A 17983-nucleotide genomic window follows, 5' to 3' on the forward strand; every position below is an offset into this window, starting at 1 on the left:
TAATAATTTCTACTACAACAGGGTAAAAAGGTTCGTCTGTACAGTACAGTGTATAATACAATGCGCGCTTTAGATAATTGGTGATCACCTGGGAAAAAAAAAAGTAAGACCTCGTCTTTGACAACAAATGCAAGACACATGAAGGCTTGTAAGTAGGTAGGTAGAGATGTATATTATTACGTTACTACTATATTTTGCATTACCGTCGAAACGGGGTATTGAAGAAAGGAGGGATCGTATCTGTTTCCGGTTCCGCTGAGGAAGCATTGTTATTAACCTCTTCCCAGACTGCTCTGTCGGCTTGGAGTTCTCGGCCATGAAGCCGTTCATTAGTTTCTGGGAGTATGAACCTGTCGAAACTGAAAGGGGAATGAGACGACGAAGAGGGAATCCTCTTCCTCGGAGAGGAGGACCCAGCTGCTGCTGGTGATAACCGTCCTGCTGTGTGTCTGCGCTCCTGTTGTGGTGTCCTATAAGCCGGAAAGCGAAAGGGCGATTCTGATGGCAGGCTTGATGAAGATCCAGCCTGTTTTTCAGCACGAGAATTAGTGATTGTCGTGGTTGGTTGTCTCTCTGAATGCATCAGTGGAGAGAGAATGGCTCGGTTCCTCCTAAATGAGGTCCTCATTTGGTTCGCATGGCAATGGATATTTGTACTGAACTTCCGGTCATCGTCATCATCATAGGCATTGTTGGTACTGGTATGCCTTGAAGATTGTCGACTGGAGTTTCTGGAGTCAGGAACCAACGGCTCATGCATGAAGTGTGGTGGACGCATATCTAAGTCTGACCGTTCTGGTTGAGATCGTTCAGAGACGCTTTGGCTACGCTGCTCAACAGGCCGAGTCAAACGAAGGGAGGGTGTTTGAACTTGGTCAACTTCTGTCAGTAGGCTCTGCGGCATTGCCTGTCCAAAGAAGATTGGAGGTGGGGTTCTGTCCTCGCAGGCAGATCCAGCATGGACGTTCCAGTCTGCTCTGGTGCGTGCTATTTTGCAGGTTTCCGTGTCCTGGATCGAGGTTAACCTCCGTTTGGGAGTGGCAAAAAGGTGAGTAGCTTTTCTTTCTGAACCTGTCTGATAGCTCGCAAGAGATTCTGTACGATGGATTATACGGTCTGAGGAATTGATGAGACTGGATTCGGAAAAATAACTCCGGCTCCTGGAAAGAGGTTCTGGAGAAGGCGGCGATGTTGGATTATGCACATGCGTTTCATAAGTACTCTGTTGTCCGATCGAGGAAAGGCTTCTCGTCATCTCATTCTCACGTTCTGCAAGAGCCTGGTCATCTATTGTGAATCGCCGTAGAACCGGCAAACTTGACTTGTGAGAGATCGGAGAGAAGCTGCCATTGGAACTCCGCTGAACGTTTGCCGTGGAGATCGCGGTGGGAGACTGATTCTCAGTCCTTTGATCTGTGTCAGTGTCGTCAACTGGGAGATCAGAATAAACCTGCGTCGTCACTACGGACTGACGCGAGTGATTAGAGGCCATCGTCATAGCGTCTTCACTGGAAAGCTCAAGCAAGCTAGTTTGGACCGATGGCTTGTTATGTTCTGGATAATCTCTTTGTGATCTTGTCAACTTGGGAAACCAAGCTTCATCTCCATCGAGTAGCATTGGCTCTGTTGACTCTTGTCGCGGCACGGGCTTTTGACTGTAACCTCCAAGTACCTTATTTTCTCTATGACCGTTGATTCTTATGCTGATGTTGTCTGAAGCATCTGTGTAGACGACTTTGTCTCTCTGCCCCTGCTTGCGACGAATTGGGGACAATTCTGCCGTAAAAGGTCTCTTTAGGACAGACGCCTGCCTTGTTTCATCGCATTTTATGATTCTTCTTCTCTTACCCACCTTTTCTTTCTCCTCAACTGACGGAAATTTCATCTGTAAGGGTCGTGTAGCAGAGATTCCGGCCCAATCTTGTTGACGGAGAAGACGAAGCTTGATATTGTCCAATTTTGAGGTTCGAGAGTGATTCTGGGTGGCCTTCTGGAATGATGTTGCAATCAGCTAGATCCTTGAAGTCATCATATGCGAGCAATATTACCAGTGACTCTGTATGCGGAAGCTTAGAGTACGGAGGACCGCTAATTGATTCATGTGATATTCGCGAGGATCTCAGTTCCTGAGAGAGACTGAGCTGTCGCTGAGACGGCTCCAGTCCATGAGAGCAGACTTTTTGAGTTTGTTCAGATCGCAGTTCGTTTTCTCTTTCGCCCTCGTTACTGACTGGGGACGTGTGAGGACGGATGAGATTTCTTTCGGTTACCCCAGAAATCCGGTAATTGTGTTCGAAGAAGGGAACGATATGAGATGCCACTACTCGATTAGACGCATCTCGCAGCCTCAGCCGAGCTTTTGCGAAGTACTGCTTCTGGATCGTGGACAGTGAGCCAGGCCGATTATGGGACTGGCGTCGAAGGCGGCCTCCGGTCCAGTTCATCGAATTGGCCAGTGAGCAGATCGATCAAGGAGGGAGGAAGGAACGGTCGGTTGTTCTCGAACAGAGACGTTTTCAATCAATAGTCGATGAATCAAAGAAAGTGAAAAGGATATCAATTTAGTGATCTGCAGAAAGGAGAGGGAAACCTGAAAAGTCAGATTACGGAGTGAGGATTCGAAGTTGCAATGGGCCCAATTCGGCGGAAGATGGCTCGTGACAGATCCGTTCACAGCAATCGCATCTCCTTCCGATCATATTGATAGAATCCAACTAGATAGATCACTAAAGAATGGATGCAGGTTTTTTTAAAAAAAAAAAAGAGGAAAGGAAAAGGAAATTAAAGATATGTATTTCTGTGAAGGAAGCAATTGTGATCCATAATTGAGAACCACTCATCCTTGTTCATAATTACCTTGGCCAATCTACACGAGACAGGTTGGAAACATGTCAAAAAGATGGCTGCATATACAGAAAGACAAGAACTATGACAACGCTACTCGCGAAGCCAGAGAACTATCTCTTGTCAGAAAGAGAGAAAATGATGATTATACGAAACAGTGATATATCGTCATCGTATCTACTTTGCAAACATACAAATAGGAACATGATATATGCAGTTTTGGAAACTTCTCAGCAATAGATCTGCCATTAATCTGATAAAGGGGTATTGGGCAGCCATATGCTATCCTGATATGCTATTCTGATTTAACAACAGAATTTCCCACGCTGATAAGATGAGTTGCCTATCGTGGATAAGAGAGTCTTGGCATATGACATTTCACGTGATTACAGCAAACAATGCAAATGCGCCATTTTGTATCTCGCTTCGCTCCGCACAGAATTCTTTTCCCTCAACCATCGAGGATGGAGAGTGTTAAGGAGAGACAAGCGCCTCATGGCTCTCTCCTCGGGAGACACCACTCTCACTCTCTGTTCCTGGTCTCTCCCATATCTACAATCTGTTTGATAGTTATTGGATTACTATTGTCTCACCTAAAATGGGTTATAGACTGCGACACTTGTTCTCGTGAAATCCAGAGTAGTCGCTGTCCCCAAGGTTCCAGAAATAATAAGGCTGTTATTGCACAAGGTATGTCGATATTTCTCTCTCTCTCTCTCTTTTTTTTTATTTTTGCACTGCCCCGATCTACTGTATGAGGCTCTTGTTCCATGATGAGCACCTTTCAAAGCATAGTTCACCTGACGGTCTTCGGACCATTGAACGACAAACCAAAACCATCTTTCGCCTTATTATCTGACAGCCTCGAATTTCCTTGATTGTCCTACCTCATCGTTATTGCCCGAGTTTGTGCACGCGCTAACGTCCACCAAGCTTGTTGCAGGTCTTATTGGTAGAATAATGGTACTCCGTTAGATGCAGTTGTCACCAAAGCGCGGCAGCTGCATTGCTGCCCAACATGGTCGGGCCTCCCATGCCTCTTCGTTTGGCCCCCAGGCCAATAGTACCAAGAGCCCTTACCGACGTAATTAATCCAGCAGTAGATAAAGAATCTCGTACCCTCCCTGGAGACCTATCCTTTCCCCCTTTTCCTTGCAGTTTCCAGCTGCCCTCAGTGCAAGTAATAATGGTCATTATTATTATTATTATTATTATTATTGCTGGGACACCGGATATTGCTTATAGACAGGCTCTCTGAAACTATATTGCGTCTACTGTGTACTTGACTGTACCGGTTCCCCCCTTTTTCACCCCTGACCAGAAACCCCTCATCTCCAACTGTAGCCAAATCAGCAGTTCGCACACGATGCTCAATTGATTGGAGATGCTCTTTTCACATGCAAGCCCCGCACTGCAGTGCCAGCTGTACAACTACATGCAGTTTCCAGTGCGATGCAGGCTGCATCATTGCATGTTGCGTGCATGCGCTGTGGTCCAATCGTCCACCTCTTGGGTGTCTTCCCATGGGGTCACGTTGACCACCTGTGCAGCACATAGGACTGCCAGATGTTCCATGAGCACGCTGAGATCGAGGATCGAGTGGTTGAGGTGCAATGTTAACTCACCGCTCCTGCGAGTGCCAAAGCAGGCAATGCATCGCTGACGTCGACCACCACGTCGAGCCGGCATCGATTGGCAGGGAGAAGGGGGCTGCCAGCATGGCCATGCGATGCCATCACAGCCCGGCAGCCAAACACGGCCCGCGATGGGACGATGGTCCACTGCGAGCCGGGCCGCCGCTTCCACTAAAGTTTAACCAGCCCACCTGCCTGCTTGGCGATCAGCCGGTCCTTCCTCCGTCTGCTGCATTAAAGCCCAGCGTTCCCCCTCGCGCCTTCCCACTTTCCTTCCCATCTTCCTGCTCGACCAAACCGACTGTGATACCCCAGAAGTGTACTGCTAGTGTTGATCTGGTTGTTCGTTGTCTCTCTATATACCCCATCTATCCGTCTTGCTTCATATCTTGCTTGATATCCTGCTTGATACCTCTTTGTGATCATCTGCTCCTATAGACTGGACCCCGTGGATCTTACGGCCCTGGCTTCAGGCAACCCAATCCAAAGCTGCCCATTGGAATTTGATCCGTCTCCAGGATAGGACTTTGTTCTTGTTTTTGTTAGCTGCCAAGGATTCTAGACACTTGAACAGATCGACAGCCAGCACCAAGAAACATCAGGTAGCCCCAGTCCCCTTTCTTTTGCCCTTTTCGTTGTTTCTCTTGTTGTCGCTCTCCCGAGGACCTGCACCTGCACGTCTTGTACCTTGGATCTGCTCGCCCTTTCCATGGACCTCTGGACCTGTTCCTGGATTCTCCCCGGGTTACTCTTGTCAGCAACTGTCGCTGTGTCGAGATGATGAGCCTCCCGGCCGCCAGCTATTGAGTGATGATGCTTTGTGCCTCACTGACAGCCGTCGTGATGGCCTGGACCTTACAATTGTCTCGAGCGGCTTGATGTTGGCTGTCTCGATGACAATCATGATGCAATTGCTGCTGGATCCAGCAGGCCCACTCGAGCCCTCGAGTTGGGGATGGACCTTTGACATCAAGGACTCCTGGATGGACCAACCAAGCCTGGGATTGTTGCTGTTACCTTGCTTTTCTGGCCGTTATTCCGTGGACCCACCTGTGTGCCTTTTGATGACTCCGATGGCCCCATGGACAAATCGCTTACCCGGAGTGCGCTTTTGCCAGGACCAGTGTTTCCTTCCCTTGTGGACTATTTGCCATGATCCTGGGATGTCGAATTTTCCGGATGCCCTTCGTCAACTTGGAGACTAACCAGGCCCCACAAAGTTCCGTTCTCGCAGGCGACCCTGCTTAATGTTGGCAGTGGGCTAGCATCTCCAGTGGAAACGAATTGCTCTCCCGGATATCTCTTGGATCCTTGATGACCTCGGATGTTTTGGATGCTGTTCTGCCTTAAGGATTCCCAGCCAAAGCGCCTGGTCTAGGAAGATGCCTTGGATGCCGTGGAAACGTTTCAACCCTGGTCCCCGGAGATTGCCCCCACCTTTCCTGGAGCCTCTATTTCCCGGAGTTTCCATTTCTGGACCGTCGACATGATGTACTTCTGGCCCTTGGATTCCGACATGTCACCATCCTGGATTGTGTATCGACATGTTGATGGCGCGGCAACGGAGAGTGAGTCCTGGAAAGTAGACTGGTCGGTCACCATGAAATGCTATGTTACTTGGAGTGTAACTAACGTCAAAGCAGGTCCCGACGTGCCCTGGACAGTTTTCGGAGATGCGCAATGTTTTTTTGTTTTGATTGCTTTGATTTCCTTCTGTTGGATGTTGGAGTAACTGACTTTTTCTTATTTTAGTGCTTCCCACAGTTGGAAACAGACCAGCCCCTTCTCTTCCCTTACCCCCATTAGGATGCCCTCAGGGATCAAAATGGAGTCAGGGAACGTCTCCCTACCACAAACATCAGTGCAGTCAGTGAACCAGAGTTCCAGGCCAAGGCATACCCCTGCCATTCAGGATGTCTCCACCATGGCTTCCAGGACAGTCCAGGATGATGATGTCTCAAGCCAGGATCACTTTTCCTTGTCTTCAAGCCTACAGCACACTTCTCAGACTTCCCAAGACCTGGATCAGTGGACGTTAAGCACATCAGACTCCATTGAATCAAGCCCAATTACATCGACCCAGCCAGAGACCCCGGAGATTCAGATGTTGTCATATTCCTTTTCTCATCAGCTCCTGCCATCTGGTGCAGGCCACAGCGGTGTTAATGACTCTGCTGCCATGTTCCCAGCACTGTCTGACCTCCAGGCCGCCCAGGGTATTGGTGAGCATAACGACCTAGACATGTCTCAGGCTCAAGATTTCCAAGCCTTCTCTTCCATGGTGGACTTTTCCTTTGATAATGATGCTTGTGCCTCCGATGGAAACCAGGGTTGTATGCAGGATGACACCGCGTCTCTGGGAAACAGTTCTCACAATGATGATGGCCACTTCTGGAAGTCCTTGAGCCTGGATACTGGAAACTTCCCTGGATCTACATTCGACCAGATGCCCCACGGTCTTCCGGGTGCTGTCTCCCCTCCTCTCACTGAAGCAAGCCAGGTCTCTGTTACTTCTGCTTCACAATCTGCATACTCTTTCCGGGGTCAGGACGAAACCCTTCTGGGCGAGAATAATGCGAATTCCACAGTCTCTGGCCAGAATCTTAACCTGGGCGACTCCTTTTTCCCATTAACCCCACCACTCAGTGACCAGGATCCCAACAGGTTAGCCCCCCCTTTGAATTCTTTTTGGCACATGTTTGACGTTGATTACTGACTTTCTTTGCAGGACCATTAGGCCTTCCAAGCAAGCGCAGCGACCTTTACTCTCCGCGGCGGCAGGTCGATCCCAAAGGAAATCTGACCCGGAAATGTACGCTTCTATGCCTGTGAGGGAGCCTCTCCGGCAACGGTCGAAGGACACTTCTGAAACCCGAGGACCCCGGGATCATCCATACTATTCTTTACCCACCCACAGTGATGGAAAGTACTACTGCCCATTTTCTACCGGAGAGAACCCATGCAACCATCCTCCGACGACACAGAAATGCGCCTATCAGTAAATATCCCCCTTCTTTGTCCTGCCTGTTTGTCAATTGAAACTAACATGGCGTAGCAAATACTTGGATTCCCATTTGAAGCCATACCGGTGCAAGGTCCCTTCCTGCATGGCTCAGAAACTGCACTTCTCCTCCAATGCCTGCCTCTTCCGTCATGAGCGGGAAGCCCATGGATTCCACGGCCACGGAGACAATCCTCATCTTTGCCTCTTTGAAGGATGTGAAAGATCGATCCCAGGTTATGGATTTCCTCGTCGGTGGAACCTCTACGATCATATGAAGAGAGTCCATGACTACACCCCCTCTGAACAGCCCAGTTCCCCGGAGACAGCTTCCACTTCTGGCCAGGCCTCGAAGAAGAAGGATTCAGTGCGCAAGAGGAAGGTTACCAAGGCCACTATTGGTGCTCAAACAATGAAAAGGACTCGATCCACATCCTCTCAAGGGAGCGCCGCGAAGGCTGCTCAAGCTTCGGCGAACCACGGACAGAGACTCCAAAACGCGGAGAAGAACTATTACAACTGCCGTGCTCGACTTATTGAGGAGCTCAGCAACATCACTCCACAGGATTCTGCGATGCATGAGAAGGTTAATGCCAGCCTTCAGGAGCTCATCACTCTGGGATTGAACTATCGCCAACTGGAAGCCAGCTCGGCAGCAACCCAAGTGGCCGGAGGTATGTCTGCTTGAACAGTCCATGCAAAGAAGGAGAATCTTCTGGATTGTTTATGCCCCTCTGCCGCGCATGCCTGTCCAACCCACGGACATTGGAGCCAGGTAGATTGCATCTCGGATTTTGGCCTTGACCGACCATACCAGCCATTCGTGCAAACCATGTCAGGCAGTTAACTGGGACCAGGCAGTTGATCTGCAAGATTTCCAAATGGGCCAGTCTGCCGTATGAGACATGCCACTTATGAAAGGACCCAGCACTGGCAGCTGAGAAAGACAAAGCTCATCGGCCATGTGCCGACTCCCCACAAGGCTGTATTTTGCGCCCGCTTCTGGGCATATCCTGATCTCGACAAGGCCAGGCAGAGTTGTGCCTGTGCCTTTGTGGATTGGAGCATTCATGAAGCTGGACGACAAATGGACTGCTAACCTAGGCAGACCAGGACATAAAGTGCGAGCGTGACGCTCTTAGAGCGAGTTCACCGTGATTCCTCGCCTTCTTCTCCTTGCCGCCCCTTCCCTGTTTTTTTTTCTTGTCTTTTCCTTCTTTTTTTTCCCCTTTTTTTGTACACACTTCATGTATATTTTTCTGCTATTGTTCCAGGAGGACGACTTGACATTTTTGTTTCCTGTACTGATTTAACTTGCGCGCTGGAAGCGACCTGTATGTTGTTCGATTCGTGTACGTACTTGGTGGGATTTGCATTGGACAAAAGACATGTCATGGGAAGAGGGGGCCTGTACTGCTTGTGTTTTTGTTTTGTGGGCGATGGGAAAAAAAAAATTTTTTTGTTTTTGTGATGGATTTTGTATACAGTTCTTGTTACTTTTTTGTCTTTTTTTTTTCTTTGGTGGCATTTATGTTTTGTTCTTGTGTATGTTTTTTTTTCCGCCCCCATGAGTTACCCCAGGTACCAGTACATGTCTGTCTGCCTTTTGTGTCTTATGTTGTTGTCTCCTTGTGTCTCTTTTATGGACAGTATAGAGAGCAATGACAATGAAGATAGAGAAAAAAAAGAAAAGTATCTATATCCTAAAACTAGGACTTTGTTATTATATTTCAGGTATCTTATCGGATTTCCGACTCGGCTATAGGAAGGCAAGTTTCCTATAGGAAGTGATTTTATAATAGACATTTCCAAACCTAACTGCCTAGATAGCCTTGTTTTTTCTTGACTATATATATGTTGATTGAAATTTTCTCGTATTAATCAATCGCATTACATACACCAAATTCCACGCTTACTTTTATTTTTAGCTTTTAGCTAGCTATCTACTTCCTCAGGGACATTCTCACCCGCCAACTCGGCGTTGAGAAACCGCACAAACGCGTCGCCGACCTGCTCGATCCGCAGTGTGCCCTTGCCTTGGCCGTGGTTCTGTCCGACGTACGCCCGGTTCAGGCCGATCCACTGCCGTCGGAGCCGTTGTAGGCGCGGCAGGGCCAGTATCCCCCCCACGCCGGCTAGTTCATCTGTCGTTGCGCCTGTGGCGATGTGTGCGGGGATGAATACGGGGATGGAAGACTCGGGGACGGGGATCGTGATGCCTTTGCTGTCGGGGCTCTGTGCCAGCGCGGCTGAGGCGGACGGGTTGGACATCGCGAATGCGCGGATGGCTGAGATGATGTTGGAGGTGCGTTTCTCGAAGGAATACAGGGCTGTGGGATCCGTCGCTGCGGGCTGGACGGTCGCCTGGTGGGGTTTGATTTTCGGCCGCGGAAGAGTGCCTCTTGTTGCTCCTGTTGTTGTAGCTGTCGCAATACTAGCTGTGTCTGATGGAGGGGGCGGAGGAGCAGTAGTAGTAGTAGATTCCGAGGTCGTCGTCGTTGTAGAGAGGAGACTCGATAGAGGCGTGGTTGTTGTCGGTTTCTGGACCTGTATCCCTGTGATGGCTGTCCAGATATCCTCGACAGGCGGAGAGGCGTCAGACCAGAGCACCGTAAACAAGGGCTTGTCCCAGCGACTATGCGTGCTCGGTTCCTCGTAGCGGAATATCAGGTTATCAAGTAATTCAGGAGGATAAGGCTCCTCGTTGTCGACTTCTGCCAGGTCAACGGTGGTATCTTGCGCTGGGGCTGGTGTTTCGGCATTCTCCAGAGCGTTGTCTCCTCCGTTTGCGGGCTGCGATTGACCATCCGGGTGCTGTTTCACCTGCTGCCCTTGACGGCGCAAACGTGCATTGTTTATCGCGACGCATGTGTCGATAGGAGTTCCAACGTGAACCTAGTTGTACGAGATTATGTGTGAGATATATCGCCACGGCCAGGTGCTGTAGAGACTTCGCGGGGTAACGCTGTGCAGTTCGGGGCTCTTTTGCTGCAAGTATAGACAGAGAAAAAGAGTTATATAGACGTACCACACAGCAAGTCGTCCCGACAGCTTTCGCTTCACACCACAGCTGATATCTCCACCCCTTGATGTAGTTCATCCCGTCCACGAGGACGATGGTATCCCGCCCCAGTGCGCGCTTGACCCGGGCGAACACGACGGCTCTGGCCTCCTTCTCCGTCCGCGCATTGTCGTAGACTGTCCGAGGATGAGACAAATCATGTGAAGGGACGACATGGATCTTGTATCGGGGCTTTTGCGACGAGTCTGTGGCCGTCGTCGTATCGGCGGGGAGGAATCGGTCCTGCACAGATTCGAGAAGCGCGGCAAGCTGGTGCGCGCGGTAGGTGAGGCCCGAGCAGGGGTAGCCGGTAAGAATGATCAACTATAGAAGTGTTTGCTGGTAATCAGCGATTTGGTCAGACAGCGAAGGAAACGCAGGGTTTTTTTGAGGAACTTACGGGCATCGTTTCGTGAAGCTGGCAGACGCGGGGTGAATCCAGATCTCCGTGGCGGAGACTTTTTTCTTGGGCATGCGGTCGCATGTGACTGGGGCCGGAAGAGCGATGCGCTCGGCTTGCCGAGACTGCCCAAGGAACTACATGACTTAAATACAATATCAACACGATAATAGAACGTTCAGACAATAGAGTATCGCTGTCAATCAGACGTGTATAAAAACAATTATTAAATATTTTATTGGAGAAAGTGCCGCCCACACGTATGCTGTTGCAAAAACTTGGATGACCACAAGCTATTCCTTTGGAAATATAGATTAGGATAATGGCTGAGACTACTCGACCAATGCATGCAAGCCATCAAATCGCTCGTGATATACGTATCGATATGCATGTAGTGGTATAGCAGAATTCAGTTCGGAAGCTCAAATAATGCCTTCCACTGACAGCATGCTAAACTAGACGCTTCCCTTGTTTCACACCCCTTACAGTCTATCAGGAGCCCACCGGATCTCGTATCCAAAGACCGTTCGTCTCAGTTTCTCGTCCTATCGAAAGGAATCAGTATTTCGAAAGCAAATGCTCTGACAGTCCAATTGCATACCCCTGGATCATTTTCAAAGAGCACCTTGTCCATAAGTTTCTCAAACAGTTTTGTTACCTTGAATCCATTCTCTTCAGCCAAAGGAAAGAACTTTTCTGTCTTTGGTAGCAGCCATGGCTGGTATGGGGTAAAGATGACCAGGGCGATCGCGTCCGGAGACTTCTTGAGCGTCCGCTGCATGGTGGAAATCAGGTTCCCATGCTCGCGATGGCTATACACCACGTCTGCCATAATAAGCAAGTCGAACCCTTGCGATCCAGGCGGAAGGAACGACATTATCTCCTCAGTTGAGGCGCCCCATTTGTAACCTGCGACGTGTAGGTGAGAGCGTTCTGGGATGAGCGGTGCGGAGGATGCAGCATTCTGGCGCATGTTGTCCACCAGTTCCGGGTCTGGATAGTCAGTCATGACCACTGTACGGGCGCCTTTGATCGCGCAGACAATGCTGGGCACGCCTGCTGCAGCTCCGATCTCCAGGATGTCCTTGCCCTCGACGAGCTCGGCAGCCCTCTGTTCCAGGTACTCGGCGCTGGTGCGACCGGCATTCCATAGCAGATCGCCCTCCAAAGCCGTCAGTCGGAGCGTCACACATGGCAGAAAGACGATGAGGCAGGAGGTCAATCGGCTCATACGTAGAGAGGATGGCTGCCGACAAGGCGGACTCGCAAAGTGCGGCCGGAGAGCATCTGGTGTTCGGCAAAGGTAGGCTCTTTCTCCTGGTAGTAGCCTTCAGGGTCTTTGAAGATGCCTCCGACATCGAGTCCGTCGGCGAGGACGTCCTCGTGCCGTTCTGAGGCCATTGTTGCAAGCGTCACTCGAAGTTCACATGCAGATGCGATGAGAAAGATTAACACAAAAAAAAATGTTCCGAATTAGGAAAACCGGCGGGCAGGCGGGGTCCGGCAGGCCATACCATATCGGGTCTAGCGGATGTGATTGGCGTCATTGGCAGCAACAGGCTCATCACGTGCTGCGGTGGGCGAATGACGGCAGTCGCAGCCGAGGCTGGCCGATACGGCCGTCGTGTAACAAATACATGGAGATACAGGGATACCAACCGGAACTTCACGTGGCCAGGCGTGGAGATACGCGGCATTACGCTCGGGTATGCTTCGGCAGTGGGTCGTAACTTCCGTTCATCCAGCATCACAGTCACGACTGCGGCCATCATGCAATCATCTTGCATGATCTCTTTCACCTTCGCATCGTGACGTTCTCTCCCTCCTACGGCATTTGGCGCATTCTCTTACAGAACTTCTCGGTATTGCTTCAGCCGAGATAGACGAGCCTTCCTGCGTCATCGTCGCTTCGGGAATCCCATCCGAACGCCATCCCGCTGCAGGGCAAGCTTGTCGAGTCGAACCCCACGTTCGGGTGACACCCAACCGTCTCCAAGTTTCCTCCCAGATTGTCGACCTCCTGTGACCTTCCGTTGGATTTCACCAGAATTGCGAGCAGGAGGATTCTCGTGCGGCCGTCGCCTGACTTGCTTATCGGAGCAGGTCAGATGAACATCTAGTCAGGACTAGCGATTCCGCACTGAGGACCCTCTTGCCTGATAAGCCCCTTTCTGCCACCTTTCAACACCTCTATCCGGTCGCCCCTCTCATATCTCCTCCGTCGCTCGTGGCATCATGGATCGCAATACGCAACCTCGATACAACCTCCGCTCTTTTGGCCAGAACATGCCAACCGCAAGTGGAACGTCCTCGACGTCAACCGGCAGCGATCATTTCAACGCTTCGAAAACGCCGATGACGACTTCGCAGTTCCAGCCCAACGGGGCGCACACATCGCAGGCGACTGCCAACGAGCCGCGGCCTTTGTGGGCACAAAACCAGCCGCCGATGGCTGACTCGCAGAATGTGTCGGAGATGAAATCGTCTCAAGACCAGGACGAGTATGAAACAACTGCGGCGCTATATCCACACACTGAGAACAAACTGGGGGGTCCAGCTGCGACGGCACCGTTCTTGAGAGACTTTACCCTCGTCGCGGAGGCCGTCAAGCGAGTTCAGATGGAACTGGTGATGAACGAGATGGAGAGTATCCGACTATAGAGATGTCTTGGCAATTTGGGTTTGGCGTTATGGTGGATTTTTGTTTTCTTTCTTCAGCCGCTGTTTAGTGGGTCGACTGGCTCAAAAGAGTGATATGCATTCTTGAGGCGTATCTGGCGATTGAGACAAGTTTACCACGATACCTATATAATCGTTCACTATTTAATTATATTTTTGATGACCTATCTTACACTCAAGCCCCTTTTATGATTTTTTTGTTTAATCTCAAAGATATGTACAACACTGGGCAGAAATGGTCATGGTTGGACTGTTAGGTAAGAGCTGATAGCGAGATTAGAACCAACCAGAATCGGAATATCTGTCTAGAATAGACGTTGGCCTCATTAACTGATAATAATAAATCAACTCATTTCGGAACAGTCTCTAGTTGATTTCTCACGAAGATGATATCTCGATCGAGCTATGTACATACATACATACAGTTACTCACACACATAACAAGTTTGACCAATCCAAAGACCAAAGACCAAAGACCAGAGATCCCAACCCAGAAGCGCCATTCACCGTTTATTGCGTAGCGAAGTATCCAAAGAGAGAAAAAGAAAAAGAAAAAGAAAAAGAACTCGATCAGGTAGGGAAAAGAAACCAAAAAAAAGAAGAAGAAGAAGAAGAAGAAGAAAACAAAAGAAATAATCCAACAATGCAGCATGCATCCATCGCCATCGCCATTACCACAAGTATCTATATCTGCATCTCATCGCACCGTCGGTGTTGAATGGGAATGGAAACAACGTATTAATCCTAACCTAACACCTAACACTGGCCCTGACCTATCCTCTAGATTCTCTCCTATCTGTGACTGGGTACCATGTATGTACAGTACATACATGTACAGTACAGTACATATGTAGCTGCAAGACTCCAATCCAGTCCGTTTGTTAATTAGATAGACACATAATCAGCGCAATCGTAATGAAAGGGTCAATCTTCGTGTCAGGGAGCGATGGAGGCGGCTTTCTTTTTTTGTGGGTTTGCCGTTGTCGTTGTTGTTGCTATTATTATTATCGTTGTTGTTAGTGGTGTTTTCCATCTTGTTGGTTTTGGTGTTGTCATTTTGATTGCTGTCGCTCGTCGGGAGATGACTATCCTGATCCTGATCATGGTTGTGATCATCTTTCCTCCAGAAGAGGACGGAATGTCTTCTTGATTTAGATCTGGATGCAGATGCAGCTGTCGATGTTATCGTCGTTGTCAGCGTGGGCGTCGTGTTTGTTCGCCTTGGGAATGTGCCTGGAATGGGTGGTGGAACTGTAGTTGCAGTCGCATTTGGAGAAGAAGATGTCTGCGTAAGAGCGCAATCTGACGGTTGTGATGGCGGTGACAGTAGAAGTGACGGTGATGAGCGCGAGTATTTGTAGGACGAGGACAGTTGAACTGGTGTATCTGCAGCTGTCGTCGCTGCGGGAGTCGTTGCTCGTGTCGTTGAAGTTGATGACGACGATGATGAATGCGAGCGTTGATGGGAATGCGACGAGGACGAGCGTAGATCGGAGGTAGCTGTAGTTGCAGTTGCAGTTGTAGTCGAACTTTCTTTTGTCGACGCTGTTGCCTCTGCATCTGAATTTACCTGTGTCTTTGCCTCTGTCTCCGTCTCTGCATCCGTCGAAGCCGGCAAAGAAAATGACGACGACAAAGGCGACTTTCTCGACACGAAGCGTCTTGGTCCTGGTCCTGAAACTGTGCCTGGTCTGGCTGTTGCTCATGCCCCTGCTCCTGCTGCAGGATCGATCAAATTACCGCCTATCATCATCACACTTCGAGGCCTAGCGGAAGGAGAATAGACGGATGTAGAAGGTCTGACAGAAGGAGAAGAAGGAGAAGGCGAAGGGGCAGATGCCGACGAATGCGACAACGACAACGACGGCAACATCCACGTCTTCCGTCGAGGCACGTAATACTCGTACGTCTGCTCGAGACCGTACAGGGTGACGGGCGTCGAGTCCGGATCTTGCGGGTCCAAGGGCGTAGAGTAGAATCGGGGCGGTGGGTGTGACTGTTTTGAGGAGACGGGCTTGTGGTTGATACGATTATGATTATGATTAGGATTAGGACTAGAATTTGGATTGGTAATACGTGGTTCTTTCACTGGCAGTTCGTCTGCTGGTGGTGGTGGTGGTGGTGGTAGTGATTGTGGTTGTTGTGGTGAGGGTTGATTGGAATTGACATCTCCCTCCTGCACCGTCGCAACGACCGATGATGTATTTTCTGTCGACAAAGGAGATGAAGAGGAAGAGAAAGAAGTAGGAACGAATTTTTCGAGGCCAGGCTCATTTTCAACGGTCTGGAGAACGAAACGAGGGACTTCGACTGTGTCTGTTGCCATGGTGGTGGTGGATCGCATGGTGGTGACAAAGAAAAAGAAAGATTGCTGCGAGCTCGTTGGGTTCGACTGTCTATTGATCGAGATCAAGTCATATTAATCTATTAAACGAATGAAACTGACCTGTCAGCTTTGTTGGTTGTAGACACAGCACAATATCTCACCCCAGACAGCAGACAGACAGAGAAACAGCCTGGTAAGCTGCGTGAAGTAACAAGTTGAACAATGAATGGACAGCAGAGCGGTACACCACCCACTGACCCTTTTCAGTAATAATAAACAACTCTGAAAGGATGAAAGAATTCACATAAAAAAGACCTTCACCTTCACAAGAATACTAATTGACGGAAGATCCGGAATACGCCTGATGCTATGCTTAGCGATCAGCAGTAGTAGTAACGAAGTAAATAACTAATGTAGTGTACTGCCCTGTATTAATGTAATGTGGGCTGTCTGTCAACACTATATTCAACTATTCACCTATTATCTGATCATTCTTTACGCTGATCCAGCAGATGATGCAAACGCCTCCCAAGGTACCAATATTGTGGACTGACTGGGATGGTGAGGATAATCCTCCGAAGTGGAGGGACTCCGAGCCGGCCGGACATCCGAATGGACCCGCTGACGCGGCCCAAACTTGGCTATTAATTATGACTTGCAAAGAAAGAAAAAAAATTCGAATTGGCTTTTGACTGTCTTGCCTGTTGTGTGACTGCAATGACGAGTACAATTTAGGGTTTACATAGATACATACTCCGTAGGTACAGATTAGGCTGGTTGTAGGTACTGCACTAAGCCACATGTGCGTCGTAAGTCCGCTACTAGCTGCCATTCCCAATCACTTAGTTATTTCTGCAGGTGACGTGATCTGAGACATGGACACAGCCAGTTAATAGGGGGAAAAAAAAGAAGCAAAAAGAAAAAGAAAACCAATCAATTGGTTCAATTTGTTACCTCCACTCCGATCAACCAGAGTTGCTGAATTCATACAGATTACATAACATGTCCTCTGTCCTGCACAGAGTGCAGAGTACTCTCCATCATGAATGTAATGTAATAATACCGGGTATGGTTACAGACGACGGCTTTGGTGATGATGATGATGATGATGACGATGACGATGATCATATCAAACGATCCACATGGACTCGGATGGATCAGCAAGCAAGTGGCCCCAGCGCTGTCGTCATGGTCGACTACGACAACATCCACGAACTGCGACAGCAGTCTACTCTGTACGGAGTCCTCCGTACTACTATTAGATGTCTGCAGTCAGTCGGTAAGTACAGAGTACCTAATCCCACATTCACTCAACTTAATTCCGATTGGTCAATCGAGTCAGTCAGACAGGGATTCGTCATCGGATCGATGCAATATGCGTAACGAGATGGTTGTACAGACATGCCTATTAATAACAGCTGGATAGCTGGATTTAGTATCCTTTGGGACTTAAAAAAAAAGAAGAAGAAGCTAGGCCTACGGCTAAAATGAGAACTTTAAAAAAAGAACAAGAACAAGAACAACAATGCTGCTATTGATCCATTTCTAACTACAGAATCAGTTAGGACATAAAGTGTTATGTGCCTTGGCCAAGTTGAGAACTCCAAACAGACTTTCGGTCAGCAGAGCATAAATAAATAAAATTCGTAGAACCACGGAAATATCAATCCAATCCCTGTAATCGTACTCTGCTCCAGCGGTAGCTCTAGGATAAATCGACCTGTCCCCATTACCCAGATATATTAACCTTGGAACCTACTTAGGTATTAATCAGCTGGGGTAAGGTTGTGGATTAGTTACAAACTCCTTCTATTTATCCGGACAGTACAGTGCGATGGATGTGATCGTACAAGGGAGATAAAGAAGATATGTGACAGTAGCTTATCTTACATTATCATTCTACCAATAATATCCCCCACCTCGACAAACAATCTTGATCGAAATAAATTGTCAGTCCACTTAGCCATGTACAGCTCTCTCGACCAGTTGAAAAAGTTTCTCGAATACATTTGACTTGACTCGTCTTGCCAACTCCGCA

The 17983-nt window shown here is 48.9% G+C and overlaps 6 protein-coding genes across 6 annotated transcripts; 3 read left to right on the plus strand and 3 right to left on the minus strand.

The window, feature by feature from the left end:
• Positions 1-199: 199 nt before the first annotated feature.
• Positions 200-2444, minus strand: T310_1627 (uncharacterized protein; the record flags this gene model as incomplete). The annotated part of the gene is made up of 2 exons (XM_013475500.1): positions 200-2011; positions 2049-2444. The coding sequence occupies 2 exons, from the start codon at positions 2442-2444 to the stop codon at positions 200-202; spliced, it is 2208 nt and encodes a 735-aa protein (XP_013330954.1).
• Positions 2445-6303: 3859 nt separating this feature from the next.
• On the plus strand, positions 6304-8578 carry T310_1628 (C2H2 finger domain protein; the record flags this gene model as incomplete). Its single annotated transcript, XM_013475501.1, has 5 exons — positions 6304-7142; positions 7207-7404; positions 7534-8153; positions 8341-8375; positions 8408-8578. 5 exons carry the CDS (start codon positions 6304-6306, stop codon positions 8576-8578), a joined length of 1863 nt encoding a protein of 620 aa, XP_013330955.1.
• An 836-nt stretch (positions 8579-9414) lies between these two features.
• Positions 9415-12341, minus strand: T310_1629 (RNA polymerase II Elongator complex associated protein Kti12; the record flags this gene model as incomplete). Its single annotated transcript, XM_013475502.1, has 6 exons — positions 9415-10374; positions 10508-10864; positions 10941-11136; positions 11427-11485; positions 11542-12102; positions 12174-12341. 6 exons carry the CDS (start codon positions 12339-12341, stop codon positions 9415-9417), a joined length of 2301 nt encoding a protein of 766 aa, XP_013330956.1.
• Positions 12342-13175: 834 nt separating this feature from the next.
• Positions 13176-14337, plus strand: T310_1630 (uncharacterized protein; the record flags this gene model as incomplete). The annotated part of the gene is made up of 3 exons (XM_013475503.1): positions 13176-13587; positions 13853-13876; positions 14045-14337. 3 exons carry the CDS (start codon positions 13176-13178, stop codon positions 14335-14337), a joined length of 729 nt encoding a protein of 242 aa, XP_013330957.1.
• A 183-nt stretch (positions 14338-14520) lies between these two features.
• Positions 14521-15945, minus strand: T310_1631 (uncharacterized protein; the record flags this gene model as incomplete). The annotated part of the gene is made up of 2 exons (XM_013475504.1): positions 14521-15215; positions 15360-15945. 2 exons carry the CDS (start codon positions 15943-15945, stop codon positions 14521-14523), a joined length of 1281 nt encoding a protein of 426 aa, XP_013330958.1.
• Positions 15946-16503: 558 nt separating this feature from the next.
• Positions 16504-17436, plus strand: T310_1632 (uncharacterized protein; the record flags this gene model as incomplete). Its single annotated transcript, XM_013475505.1, has 4 exons — positions 16504-16506; positions 16713-16754; positions 16831-17224; positions 17345-17436. 4 exons carry the CDS (start codon positions 16504-16506, stop codon positions 17434-17436), a joined length of 531 nt encoding a protein of 176 aa, XP_013330959.1.
• Between the last annotated feature and the right edge of the window lie 547 nt (positions 17437-17983).

This window comes from Rasamsonia emersonii (assembly GCF_000968595.1).
Source record: "Rasamsonia emersonii CBS 393.64 chromosome Unknown ctg1118621759995, whole genome shotgun sequence".
Lineage (NCBI taxonomy): Eukaryota > Fungi > Ascomycota > Eurotiomycetes > Eurotiales > Trichocomaceae > Rasamsonia > Rasamsonia emersonii.